Source organism: Acromyrmex echinatior, chromosome 12 (genome assembly GCF_024713525.1).
Source record: "Acromyrmex echinatior isolate Ae372 chromosome 12, ASM2471352v2, whole genome shotgun sequence".
In the NCBI taxonomy this organism is placed as follows: domain Eukaryota; kingdom Metazoa; phylum Arthropoda; class Insecta; order Hymenoptera; family Formicidae; genus Acromyrmex; species Acromyrmex echinatior.
The window spans coordinates 5,126,444-5,139,998 of record NC_141863.1 but is presented as its reverse complement, the minus strand read 5'-3'; the positions used below and the strand labels follow the sequence as shown (position 1 = coordinate 5,139,998).

General features: G+C 32.9%; 3 protein-coding genes across 5 annotated transcripts; 1 reads left to right on the top strand and 2 right to left on the bottom strand.

Annotated features, from left to right (window-relative positions):
* Positions 1-917: 917 nt before the first annotated feature.
* LOC105149584 (nitric oxide synthase-interacting protein homolog) lies at positions 918-3,211 on the bottom strand. The gene is made up of 5 exons (XM_011062102.2): positions 3,036-3,211; positions 2,520-2,631; positions 1,487-1,881; positions 1,294-1,402; positions 918-1,179 (listed from the first exon to the last, which is right to left on the bottom strand). Exons 1-5 carry the CDS (start codon positions 3,209-3,211, stop codon positions 1,108-1,110), a joined length of 864 nt encoding a protein of 287 aa, XP_011060404.1. The 3' UTR covers positions 918-1,107.
* LOC105149583 (uncharacterized) lies at positions 3,132-6,963 on the bottom strand. Of its 3 annotated transcripts, XR_015546942.1 has the most exons (4): positions 5,564-6,963; positions 3,789-3,878; positions 3,604-3,704; positions 3,243-3,354 (listed from the first exon to the last, which is right to left on the bottom strand). XR_015546942.1 is itself a non-coding variant. In XM_011062099.2 (2 exons), exons 1-2 carry the CDS (start codon positions 6,042-6,044, stop codon positions 3,293-3,295), a joined length of 543 nt encoding a protein of 180 aa, XP_011060401.1. In that variant the 5' UTR covers positions 6,045-6,761; the 3' UTR covers positions 3,132-3,292. The 3 variants fall into 3 exon arrangements, 2 of the variants coding, with proteins under 2 accessions (XP_011060401.1, XP_087268043.1); XM_011062099.2 differs by lacking the exons at positions 3,604-3,704; positions 3,789-3,878 and having other exon boundaries at positions 3,132-3,354; positions 5,564-6,761; XM_087411917.1 differs by lacking the exons at positions 3,243-3,354; positions 3,604-3,704; positions 3,789-3,878 and having other exon boundaries at positions 5,276-6,778.
* A 591-nt stretch (positions 6,964-7,554) lies between these two features.
* Positions 7,555-12,070, top strand: Hsp90 (heat shock protein 90). The gene is made up of 3 exons (XM_011062103.2): positions 7,555-7,928; positions 8,826-8,944; positions 9,278-12,070. The coding sequence occupies exons 1-3, from the start codon at positions 7,779-7,781 to the stop codon at positions 11,181-11,183; spliced, it is 2,175 nt and encodes a 724-aa protein (XP_011060405.1). The 5' UTR covers positions 7,555-7,778; the 3' UTR covers positions 11,184-12,070.
* The last annotated feature ends 1,485 nt before the right edge of the window (positions 12,071-13,555 follow it).

Here is a 13,555-nt window from a genome sequence, read left to right as displayed (position 1 = left end):
GAAATTAAATTTTAATTGTGTACTTAAAAGTATAATTAAATTTCATGAAATTTTGAACAGTGTAGAACGTACAGAAGCAACTAGATCTTGTTGTGACTTTATTAAATAAAATTGAATGAGATTCGATTTCATCAATGTAAGATTAATTTTAATCTTGGTTCAATTTTCTCTTTCATCTTTTTTTAATTCAAAAAAATTTTGTAATTCATAAAAATTATAAATAGTAATTTCAGTGAAATTAAAGTTAATCTTACATTGATGGAATTAGACCTTAGTATTCACGATATTAGAAATCGCTCTGAGATCTCAGGCAGAGAAGAAATTAATAAATTGCGTTTGAACAATTGGGCCAATTTAATCAATGGGAGTTATATAATCATATAATCATATACATTACATATAACCAAATATTAGGTGTAGTAAAAAGAAATCCATTATTTTTCGCGTATGAGACACAGATTACTAAAGCCATCTATTGAAAAATAATGGATTTCTTTTTACTACACCTAATATATATTTACTAATTATATATTTACTAACCTAATACAAATTTACTAACCTAATACAAATATTTAAAGGACAGTGACAAGATAATTTAACGTAATTTAAGAATAAAAATAAAGCTATCTTTATGTACATGTTTGATATATTATAAATGAAGAATAATGAAAGATAAAATTCATCTTGCAATTAAAAAAAAAAAGATTTTAAGTTGAAGATATGCTTTTATTATATTTATACTGCTTTCTTTTTATTCTTTAAATTTTTTCGGTGCGCAAATCCCGAAATTTAATTCAGAATCTCTTTGTCCCTGAATATATTTTTATTCTTTTACAAACAAAATTTTGGTTTTTTACATATAAACGGATTTATAAACTAAATTTCTTTGTAAGCGGGTAAAATCATACACATACATATCAATGTTTTTAGCATTTATTTTTTTGGAACGTCAATATAGCGGTAAGGAAGTATACATAGAAAATATTATGTAAATGATAATATTTATATATCTTAATTAAATCTACAGTGAAATACAACAAAATATTTACAGCACTTGTATTTTCTTAATGAAATTAAAAACATTTATATACAATGGAGAAATACTCTTCACGCTTGTAACACCGGCCTTTCGTGTCTGCCTTCCAATGAATCATTAACAAATGCATAACCAGTGCCACCCTGTAAAATAATAAAATGGGTGTTACTTTTTGTATATGATAGTTACAAACAGTATTTTTCTAATATTGTTTGTAACTACCCTTTGTATACCCTTGTACTATCCGTTGTACTTACCCTTTGTAGGGGGATTATATCAGATGGTGTTAATTTGGAATTATCTAAAGGATTAATCCAGTCCTTTTTTATCAATTTTTCCACACATTCCATTGTAACTACGTCGCCGCTATAAATACAAAACAAATGTTTAAACACGACAAAATTGTTATTTGCGATTCATGCAAGTTAGAAGATTATTCAAGTAACTTACGTTGTTTTTATCACGGCGCAAGGAACACTGTTACCCAATATATCGTGCGTGATAGGACACATGTATCGCGCCTGTTTAACGATAAGCGATCTCTTATCATCTGGATCCTGGACCACTGTGAATTTTATCGGAATCAAATCCTTTACTTTCAATTGCTTTCCACTGATAGGACAATAAATGGTCTTGTCAGGTTTCTGTAAGGAGATTTCCTTTACTCCTGGTGTCTTCGAGGGTATCCAGAAACTCGGTAGCATCTTATCCTTGCCGTTCTTCATATTAGAAACCGAATTTCCATCCAATGTACTGAGACTGCTTGACACGATGGTTTTCTCACCTTTTAGAAAATTTTGCAACTTTTTCAGTTCCTCGTTGGCTGTCTGTTCTTGCGATTGTTCCTGTAATAAATACAGCGTAAATACATCAATTATTCAAACTGTCTGATAATTTCGATAACGTTTAATAAAAAATAATAAAAGAAATGTATCACACACTGTAGATATATTAGGTGTTGGAATTAATTCGTAGCGTTTTACAAGTGATGGGAAGTACTTTCATTAATGTATTTTTTAATGCTCATGTGAAATAAATAACATTCTTTCATTTAAAAACGCTACGAATTAATTCCAACACCTAATAATATATGGCTTTTGATAGGTTGAAATTTATCATTCATTATATAAAAAAAAAGGGATGTTTTCTATTTAATGATACAAGTTGATATGAACATTCTATCTTTCTTGCAGAGTTAGTAAAAAATATATATTTTAAAAAGTTTAAAACATGCTTAATTGATATTTTTTATAATACTCTTTAAAATATATTTAAGAAAAAATATATTTTATCTTTTTGTCTTAAAAAAGAATTAATCTTTGTCAAACCTGCTTTCTTGGCATTCAATGAGCAATAGAAACAGAACATTTGTGTCGATTTGTGTCACTAAATGAAAAGCACCCATGGAATACGCTACAATACTGGAAGAACGCTCCTGGAATGCAATCTGTGTATTAGACTTAAAGCTCATCTGTAAACTAACCTCTTCCTTTTGCTTCTGCTTCTCATATTCCTTTAGTTTCCTCGTGTATTCTTTTTTTTTAGTCAAGATATATTCCAATATCGCTTCTTTATCAAATAAATAGCCATCCTTCCTGTAACAATAGATTATTGATAGTGAACAAAATATGTAAATGTACAGATATGAGTCACATGTTCATTTTTACCAATGTAGATTAACTTTAATGTTTATAACTAGAAAAAAATAAGAAGTATGTTAAGATATTAGAGATTAAAATTAATAGATTAATTTTTTTATTATGATTTGTTCATGTCATAATAAAGACCTTATAGATCAATAATACTGTCAATCCCAACAAATACTGACTATATTACTCTACATAAAAAAATTTCAAAAATTTTCCTGAATCTCAATAATAAAATTTTATAGAATTCCTAATTTTTAGAGATAAAAAAAGGATCCCTGAAAATTCCAGGTTTTTCAAGTTTTTACAAATAATAAACACCCTGTGCAAGATTTGTGATATAAGATACTTACGTTATTACTGGATTTCTACAGGGTTGTAAAGTCAGGCAACAACAGTCAAAATCTTTGACGGAATCCTTTCCTACCCGTTGAGTATTGGTGCCATAACCTGACGCCGCAGCGTCTTTCTTCTTTTCATGATAAGTATACACTGCACCAGCAGTGCAATTCCTCGCATGCCGCGTCATCGCGATCAAAAGTGATACTTCTCTTTAGAGAAAATATTACTCGTTCTCTTCAATCTTCGAGTTAAGAGCTTCTTGGAGATTTCAAGATTTCCCTTTGCTGATGGAATTTACGTCTTCTCTCCTTGAGGTTATATGATGCCTACCTACAAGAGCTCGTGTTATAGATTCTTATAACGAATATAAAAGATGAATATAGATTTTCACAATATCTAGAAAAATCTATGGCTCGTACTATTTTTTTAGGTTAAGATTGTATCAAGATCATAAAACGCAAATCTGTTTAGTTCTCTATCGCTAATATCAAGTAGAAGCATTATTAAAATGAAAATGCAGAAACACACGAAAAAAAACGAGACTTTTTGACAAAAGGCAAAGAACAAAATTATGCTTACTTGCTTAAAACGAAGAACAGCAAACTCTTACTCATGAATAAAAGCCGTTACGTTCATCTACGATCGAAACGACACCAAGTGAAACTAACTTCAACTAATCTCTTGAGAAAAAAGAAAGAAAGATGAACTGGTGCAAAAGTTTAGCCAAAAAGAACAGACCTATTGTTGGACTTATCGATACTTACAAGTTTTCTTTTTCTCTTCAACGCCCGAATATATATTTATCTCCTTTTAAATGCATACAATTTTAGAGATTTCAACCAACGCGAACAGATCTAACGATTTTAATGAAATAGATTAGAAAACTATGTGGGCACCCCCACCTATACTTCCCATGCTTTTAGAAAGTTGCAAGTATTGTTTCCTTCTAGAATTTTCTAGAATTCCATAGAATGTGATGAAAAAACTGAGAAAAAAATCTGTAGATTGCATCATATCTATCGCAGCTGCTATTATATTATTTCTTGTTTCGAAATCATTATTTTCGAACAGATTAAAAATTATTTAATGCAGTATCGCTCCGATTTTAATATTTTTTATAAAAAATATTTTCTTTAGATTATTCATAAATCTGTGAAGTGTGACGGAAAATAATAGACAAACACCTTTATATTACAGATGCAATTGTGCTATTTCTTTATAAAGATGTGTGAACTGTTATTTTTAGCGTTACTTTTTATAATAATGCTTTAATGATGTTGCAATTTTGTATGACGGTAACGATAAGATTATTACTTATTAAGAATATTACTTTTGAAAAATAACTTGTAACCTTTATGTTTATATAACATTATGTAGAAAATTGATAATGTAGTCATTCCACTTTTAAAAATTTGCGTTTTCGATTCCAAAATTCTATAGAATATAATGAAAAATGTCAAGAGTCTTCTTGCATCATCTATTTTCTTGATATAATTCATTCTAATACTGTCATTTTTAAATAAGTATTATATGCTTTCTACAATAATAAGATATTACTTGAACTTCAAGTCTTAAACTATAAAAAATTTATTAATCATAACTAATCTTTTCATATTCGACTATAATTGCTTCATTTCTATCAAGATTATCAAGATGTTTCTTTCTCAAGATTAAGCTTAAGTAATGACTTATTGTAGAAAGTCCATTAAGAACTATCTTAATATGCATTATTTGCATATTTTTACTGCTTCTAAAAATATGCAAATAACGCTTCTTTTAAACAGCTATTTAAGGCTCCATGAAATGTGATGGAAAAAAACTGAATAAGCATTTTAATTTATATCATAAAAATAATTTTACAGATTATACTGTTTCTCGTTTTAATCCAGATTTTAGAAAATCATTTTAATACCATCATTTTCAAAAGAAACTGTTTATATTAGGTGTTGGAATTAATTCGTAGCGTTTTTTAATGAAAGAATGTTATTTATTTCACATGAGCATTAAAAAATACATTAATGAAAGTACTTCCCATCACTTGTAAAACGCTACGAATTAATTCCAACACCTAATAATATATTGACATCTTGTTCTTAGAAATTTATAAATAAAAAAACAACTACTATATTCTATAAAACGTGATAGAAAAAGACTAAACAAGCATCCTCAATTTACATTTATTGTGTCACAAATGAAATTAGATAAAATAAGATAAAATTAAGTAATACAGTAAAAAAAAAAACATGTGCAATTCCTTGTAAAACTTTAGCAGTTTTGTAAACTGCAATTCTTTATTACAAATGTCACTCTGTACAAATAGAAAAAAATACATGCTCCTATTTACAGTTCAAGTCAATTCAAGTCAACAGACAGTAAGGTGGCGATTCCTTCATGAACGAGAAAAACGAACGCGAATGTAACACGATTACAAAACGCCACCGTCACGCATTGTTCAATATTCAATGAATAGAAGGAACTGGAAACGGGAAATGAACGAATCGGGAATTTTCATGAACAATTCATTTTTTCCCCCTGTCACCTTTTGCCTCGCTTCCATCAGACGAATCGTCATCATCGTGCCGCTTGTGCTTCTTGCGTTTCTTGCTTTTGGAGCTCTTCTTCTTCCTCTTCTTTCCCTTCTTGTGCTTCTTGTCCTCTTCGCTGGACGACGACGACGAGGATGAGGACGATGACGACGAGGACTCGCTGTCGTTGCTCTCCGAGCTCTCGCGTTTCCTCTTACGCTTCTTCCTAGCCTTCTTTTCCCGCCGTTTTTTCCTCGCCACCCGCAGCTTCTTCCGCAATTCGCGCTCCCGCAGCTCCGTCAACGGGGTGACATAATTCTCGTCGCTGTCCGAGCTCGTGCTGCTCACGTCCAGCACGATCTCCTTGTTGGGATCGATCTTGATAAAGTTGCGACACTGATAGGTTAAGTGTCCGGCGTAGCCGCATTTCTTGCAGGCTGGTCTCACCTGCTCTTTACTCTGCGGAATTAGCCGCGAAAGGACGCCGGGATCCATAATTCCCAGAAGAAGATGAGCACAGATGAGTCACAGACAGATGATTTCGCGACGAATCTTAATCAGTCGGTCTTAACCTTAACCTTCTCTTCGATTGCGAGCATATCGAGAAAGTGACACCAACCACGTTGGAGTTGTATTATTGTGACGATTACTCTGAGTAATAAAAAGGAAATCTCTTCACCTGAAAAGGAAATTTCTAGAAACGAAATCGCGAAAGTGACGAATAACGATTCATTTCGAAAATATTCTTATTATTTTGGATGTTAATTATCGCTAAACGTTGCAATGTTGATGCAAGCAGCAAGTTGCTAGAATGATTTGTGCTTGAAGTTAACAGTCTTTTAATATCCGTGTTATCTACCAATGTAGATTAACTTATTTTTTTTTAATTCTGAGAACCGAGAAAGGATGAGTTATTGAAAATTTATAGATAAATATATCAGTGAGAATTATAAATTATAAAAATTATTTATATTAAACGATAAAAGTTATATTCTAGAAATTTCATTTTATGAAGTGCTTTTACGTTTAGCGTATAAAAAAATAATTATATCCTTCATTTTGCCCACGAATCATCTTTTTTTAATAAGTGTACGTATGTACTTTTTTCTTTTTATATCTTGTCTTTTTATCGCCCGAAATAAAAATTGACGAATTTCGAAAGAAACACATACAAAAAATACATACAGAAAAATGATGTATAAATAAATCAAGTAATTCCTAATAACCATATCTCATTGCTATAACAATCGAATTCGTAATGAATAAAAAGGCGTCATTCTGACATCAGACAATAATAATTAAATAACGTCAGTTTGCAGGAAAGAGATAAAAAGCAAGAATTCAAGAAATAGGAAGCAAAGAGCCTCACATTCATGAGCATCATTTGCCTTTGTTTAAACGTTTGACAAACGAGGACAAAACGATTTTCGAACATTGTAGATGTGAATCAGACCTCCATCAAGGCCACTTTAATCATCCACATTTAGGGAAAAAACAGTCCCAAGAAATCAGAGAAAACTTCGGCCGACGAACAAGCCAAAGACATTCCCTCACATTTTATGTGTAAACGCACCTAAAATCATCCTCGGCACATCGAGAATAAGGGCTGGACGCTCCAAAAAATGTGGTCGATAACGTGGCGTTATACATAAACGTTATACACCATATACATGTATATGTGTATACACACATATGCATGCACATGAATGCAGACGACGCGCGTCCGCCCCACCTCTTCGAAGAGCGCGGGAGCTATCGCGATGGTTCTAGATCTTTGGAAAATGCCGTCACTTCCGGCGAACCACGCGAGTTACGCGAGCGAGACGACCAGCCAAACCCAAGCGGACGTTTCTCGCTTGGAAAATCGTTCGCGTCTCGACGGGTCAATTTCTTCGATAATTTTTCCGACCCACGTAACTCGTGGTGGTAGACGAGATTTCCACTCGATCCCGCTCGCGGAACGCTCGCTTGATAGAAGGTTCTAGAAGCCGGGCGAACTTCCGTCGTCGGCGCCTTCTAGAATATTCGTATTCGACGTGCTCGTTTAAAAGCGACGTCGCGCGCTGCGAGCGAGTCATTCGTCACAGAGCTCTTGTGTTAGACGGGTGATAGCTATCGGTGATTTATTTTTTGCGCATTGTGTGCCCTAATTTCGGACTACGATCTCTAACGACTGCTTGCAATACTTACATTCGGCGTTTTCCCAGTTGAATTTGATTTTGTGGAAAAATGCCTGAAGATGTAAGCATGACGGACGCCGGCGAGGTGGAAACCTTCGCCTTCCAGGCCGAGATCGCTCAGTTGATGAGCTTGATCATCAACACCTTTTACTCGAACAAGGAGATTTTCATCCGAGAATTGATCTCGAACTCGTCCGATGTAAGTATCTTAGGTTATCGTTAATTAACCTCGTTAATTTTCGTATAGCCATGTTCGGAAGTTTCAAGCGTTCAAGCAAAAGAATAATTAAAAATTTATTTTTTTTTTTTTTACGTGGATATAAAATAATTAAAAATTGGAAAAACGGAATTTGAGCAACGATTTTCTTTTTCGGGATATATATTTTATATACGAAAATACACAAAGGTACAAAAATACAAGAAAATTAGAGGCGTTACACGAAATATTTACTTTATTTTATCCTTGAATTTGTTGCTTTTAACTAAATTTGTGTTTGACGATTTGTCTTTTTTATTTTTTTCCTTCAATATGGAGGAAAAATGGGAAGATGATCTGTGCTGAGAGAGAGAGAGAGAGAGAGAGAGATCAAATAAAAAAATCAAGCCTAAATAATAAAATGAAGAATATTTCGTATAATTCTTCTAATTTTTCTATATTTTAATATCAAAAAAATTTTTGTACATATTTGTTTTTGTCTAAAAGATACATAGAATATTATCAATTTTTATTTAATTGTAAATTATTAAAGAAAAAGAACAATGGAAATTGAGATATGTTAAAGTTAGGAATACTCTGTAATTACATTTAACAAATTCATGTGAGTAATGGAGGTTAAAAAAATTTAGATGTTTACTGCAAATTGTGTCGATCTCATTTGAGACCTCTAAATATTTATTAATTTTTTAAATATTTTTTCAGATTTAAAATTTTTTTAATATCATTTCTATGTGATATATATAACGTTTTCTAATTTTTCTTTTTGTTACGTTTGCAAATTTATAGAAATGAAATTAATAATTGCATGAATTTGGAAATAAATTAGAAATAATTGAGTCTTGTTGATGGTGCGATATTAAATCTTTTATGAATTTTTAGGCGTTGGACAAAATTCGATATGAATCTCTCACAGATCCATCCAAGCTGGACACTTGCAAGGAATTGTTTATTAAGATTGTACCGAACAAGAACGACCGTACCCTGACGATCCTTGATTCGTAAGTATTGATTTTTTATAGAAATAGGCTTGTTTCCAATTAAAACTTATGCCATTCATCTTTTTCTCTCTACATTAGAAAGAAAACAAGAAAAAAATGAATGATGCAAGAAATGCATTAATTTAATTTTTGTTTCTATCAATGTTAAATTTTCATCTCGGTTCAACTTACTCTTTATCTTTTTCTAATTCTTAGAAGTAGAGAAAGATGAAGAGTGAGTTAAACTGAGATTAAAGTTAATTTACATTGGTGAAAAGGGACAGATCTAATATATACATGTGATATATATATATACTATATAATAGTTGTCTTTAAATTGAATTTTCTTTACAGTGGTATTGGCATGACTAAAGCCGATCTTGTAAATAACCTGGGTACCATTGCCAAATCCGGTACAAAGGCATTCATGGAAGCTCTGCAAGCAGGTGCTGATATCTCCATGATTGGACAGTTTGGTGTAGGTTTCTATTCGGCGTATCTCGTGGCCGACAAAGTCATCGTGATCTCCAAACACAATGACGACGAACAATATCTGTGGGAATCTTCCGCTGGTGGTTCATTCACGGTTCGTCCCGACAATGGTGAACCGATCGGACGGGGCACCAAGATCATCCTTCATATTAAGGAGGATCAAACAGAATATCTGGAAGAGTCTAAGATCAAAGAAATCGTCAAAAAGCATTCGCAGTTCATCGGCTATCCTATCAAGCTCGTTGTCGAGAAGGAACGTGACAAGGAACTGAGCGAGGACGAGGAGGAAGAGGAAGAGAAAAAGGAAGAAGAAAAGACAGAGGATGATAAACCCAAGATCGAAGATGTCGGCGAGGATGAAGAGGAGGATAAGCCTAAGGAAGAGAAGAAAAAGAAAAAGAAGACCATCAAGGAAAAGTACACTGAAGATGAGGAGTTGAACAAGACAAAACCGATTTGGACGAGAAATCCGGACGACATCACGCAAGAAGAGTATGGCGAATTCTACAAGAGCTTGACTAACGATTGGGAAGACCACTTGGCTGTGAAACACTTCTCCGTGGAAGGACAGTTGGAATTCAGAGCGCTGCTATTCATTCCACGTCGTGCGCCCTTCGATCTGTTTGAGAATAAGAAGAGAAAGAACAATATTAAATTATATGTTCGTCGTGTTTTTATCATGGACAACTGCGAAGACCTGATTCCGGAATATCTAAACTTTATCAAGGGCGTCGTAGACAGCGAGGATCTGCCTCTTAACATTTCTCGTGAGATGCTGCAACAGAATAAGATTCTGAAGGTTATTAGGAAGAATCTTGTCAAGAAGTGCTTAGAGCTCTTCGAGGAATTGTCGGAAGACAAGGAAAATTACAAGAAGTGCTACGAGCAATTCAGCAAGAATCTGAAATTAGGTATTCATGAGGACAGTCAGAACAGAAAGAAACTCTCAGAGTTGCTCCGCTATCATACTTCTGCGTCCGGCGATGAGATGTGCTCACTTAAAGATTACGTTGGTAGAATGAAGGAGAACCAGAAGCACGTCTACTACATCACTGGCGAGAGCAGGGAACAGGTGGCCAACAGCTCGTTCGTAGAACGCGTGAAGAAGCGTGGCTTCGAGGTCGTGTACATGACTGAGCCCATTGACGAGTACGTTGTCCAACAACTGAAAGAATTCGACGGAAAGCAGCTAGTGTCCGTTACAAAGGAGGGCTTGGAACTTCCGGAAGATGAGGATGAGAAGAAGAAGCGTGAGGAAGACAAGGCCAAGTTCGAGAGCCTCTGTAAAGTTATGAAAGACATTTTAGATAAGAAGGTGGAGAAAGTTGTAGTATCCAATAGGTTGGTTGACTCTCCTTGCTGTATCGTCACATCGCAGTATGGTTGGACGGCGAACATGGAGAGAATCATGAAGGCGCAAGCACTTCGAGACACATCCACCATGGGATATATGGCCGCGAAAAAGCACCTCGAAATTAATCCCGATCATCCTATCATGGAGAACTTGAGACAAAAGGCTGAGGCGGACAAACACGATAAGTCGGTGAAAGATCTAGTCATGCTGCTCTTCGAGACTGCACTCTTGTCGTCCGGTTTTGCCCTCGAAGACCCGCAGGTGCATGCTTCCAGAATATATAGAATGATCAAGCTAGGTCTGGGTTTTGACGACGAGGACACGTCGAACGCAGAGGACGAGAAGATGGACATGGAAGTGCCCACGTTGGAGGGTGACTCAGAGGAAGCGTCGAGAATGGAAGAAGTAGATTAAACTGCGAATTAAATTTTCGATAAGATATAATAATTGTTGAGAAAAAAAAAACAGAATTAAAGGATTTCTGTAAAATCGATACAGCGAACACAACATCTAATTCTGTCGGCACTGAAATGAGAAAACCTTATAAGAGCTGCTCGAATATTAAAAAAAAAAAAAGAAAATAGTCTCTCGCTTTTTACGGATCTAAGAAAGTCTTTGGATTCGATATTATATTCACAACAAGTGAATATATTATTTTACTATGCATAATGTTTTTACTTTTATTCTACAATTAATTTAAGGTATCCAATGGAATGATGTAAGTGAAAAATGCAAAATATAAAAAAAATGTTAATACGAGATGAATGACAAAGCACGGTACGTAAAATGTAAAAGAATGAATATTTCGATGAAATTAAACGGTTTGTATGAGACACAACAAGTGAATATAATGTCGAAATCCAAATATCGAATCCAAAGACTTTCTTAGATCCATGAAAACGGAGATTGTTTTCTTTTTTCTTTTTTTTTTTAATATTCGTGCAACTTGTAAGGTTTTCTCATTTCAGTGCTAACAGAATTAATGTTGTGTTCACTGTACTGATCGCTGTATCGATTTTACAGAAATCCTTTAATTCTATTTTCTTTTTTTTTTAAGGTTTTCTCAACAAATGTTTAATTTAGCATACGTATCTCATACACAATTCTATCGACAAGCTTACCGTTTGATTTCATCGAAACGTTCATTCTTTTACATTTTATATATCATGTTTTCATCTTGCATTAACATTTTTTTTATACTTTGCGTTTTTTACTTACATCATTCCATCGGATACCTTAAATTAATTGTAGAATAAAGGTAAAAACATTATGCGCAGTAAAATAAAAGAAATCGCATTTAATCGAGCTCAAAGTATTTTCACCCATATGTTCCTATTAATCCTTGATCTCAAGAAATTATAATTTACTATTCTGTAATAATCTCGGAAAGAATAAACAATGTTTGATAAAAATAATTAAATTTGTAATCACTAATTCATTTTTGTAAAGTCATTCATCTAAGCTTTTCATACTAATACAATTTTAAAAAAGTATATATGCAAGTATTAGTCATTTTCTTCAATGTTATTTGTTGCATGGATTATTCTCGAAGGAAATATTAAATTTCGATACATAAATTTAATAAATTTAAGCCCAGTTGCACCAACGTTACTTTGACTTTAAACAGGGCTTAAAACTGTCTCTCTTTCGCTTTAAAACGAGACAGAGAGAGTTTAAGCCTCGCTTAAAGTCAAAGTAACGTTGGTGTAATCGGACCTTAGCGACGAATTTAGAATCTCTCCATTTTTTCAGCGAAAATATTAATCTTGTAATTTAAACGATTACTATTATCCTATAACTAAATTACTAATGTTAATTGAATTTAAGATAAAAATTAATGATAAAAAGAATACTTTAAATAATTGGTAAAAGCAAATATAAATTATATCTTTAGTTTATTTTTTTAAAACAGTTGATTAAACTAATACACACACACACACACAAATTAATGATATATAACATACATAGAAGAACACTTTAAATAATATTTGATAAAATTAAATAATTGAATTATGTTTTCAATTTATTTTTTAAAACTAAATTTTTTTATATTAATAGAATATTAAAAAATCGCAAATATCCAAATATTAATCATTTGTTAATATTGTTTAAATTCACATATATGAGATATTTCTGAATAAACATATTAAATTTTAATAAATCCATAGCAATAAATTAGAATCGATCATATTTTCTCAATGAAAACATCACACTGATTCAGCTATTCACATTAATTAAGTCTAAGTTAGAAATTCATGATATTAATTACATTAACATCCGAATGCTAACAAATATATCTGCTGTACTCACTTTGTAGATGAGTTGTGTGCGTAACGAATCTAAATTCTAAGAAATAAAGCAAAAACCGTGCAATAAAGTCTATTTCATCGGAGGATATTAAAAATTTAACAAATAAATTATTTTATCTATTTCATAGTATGTGTTAATATTTAGACGTGGTTGACGCGCGGCTTTGGAATTTTTAATGCCGAAAGGTGAGCGGGTGGCACGTCACAATTATTCATAGTCATCCCATAGTCATTCCATTCTCGAAGCTCGTACAGGCAGATATCCATGTCGCTCTTCTTCACATTTTTTTTTTAAACATCCCAGACACAAAATACTAAAAGATAACAAAGAGATTTTTTTTTAATTTGTCTTTTCGACAAAGCGAAAAGATGTTTAAAAGATGACGAAAAGACATCATTTTCAGATCGTCTTTTCAGTAAGACGAAAAGATGTCTATAGATGTCTATTGTTTGTTTTATCTTTCGAAAGCTGCTCGG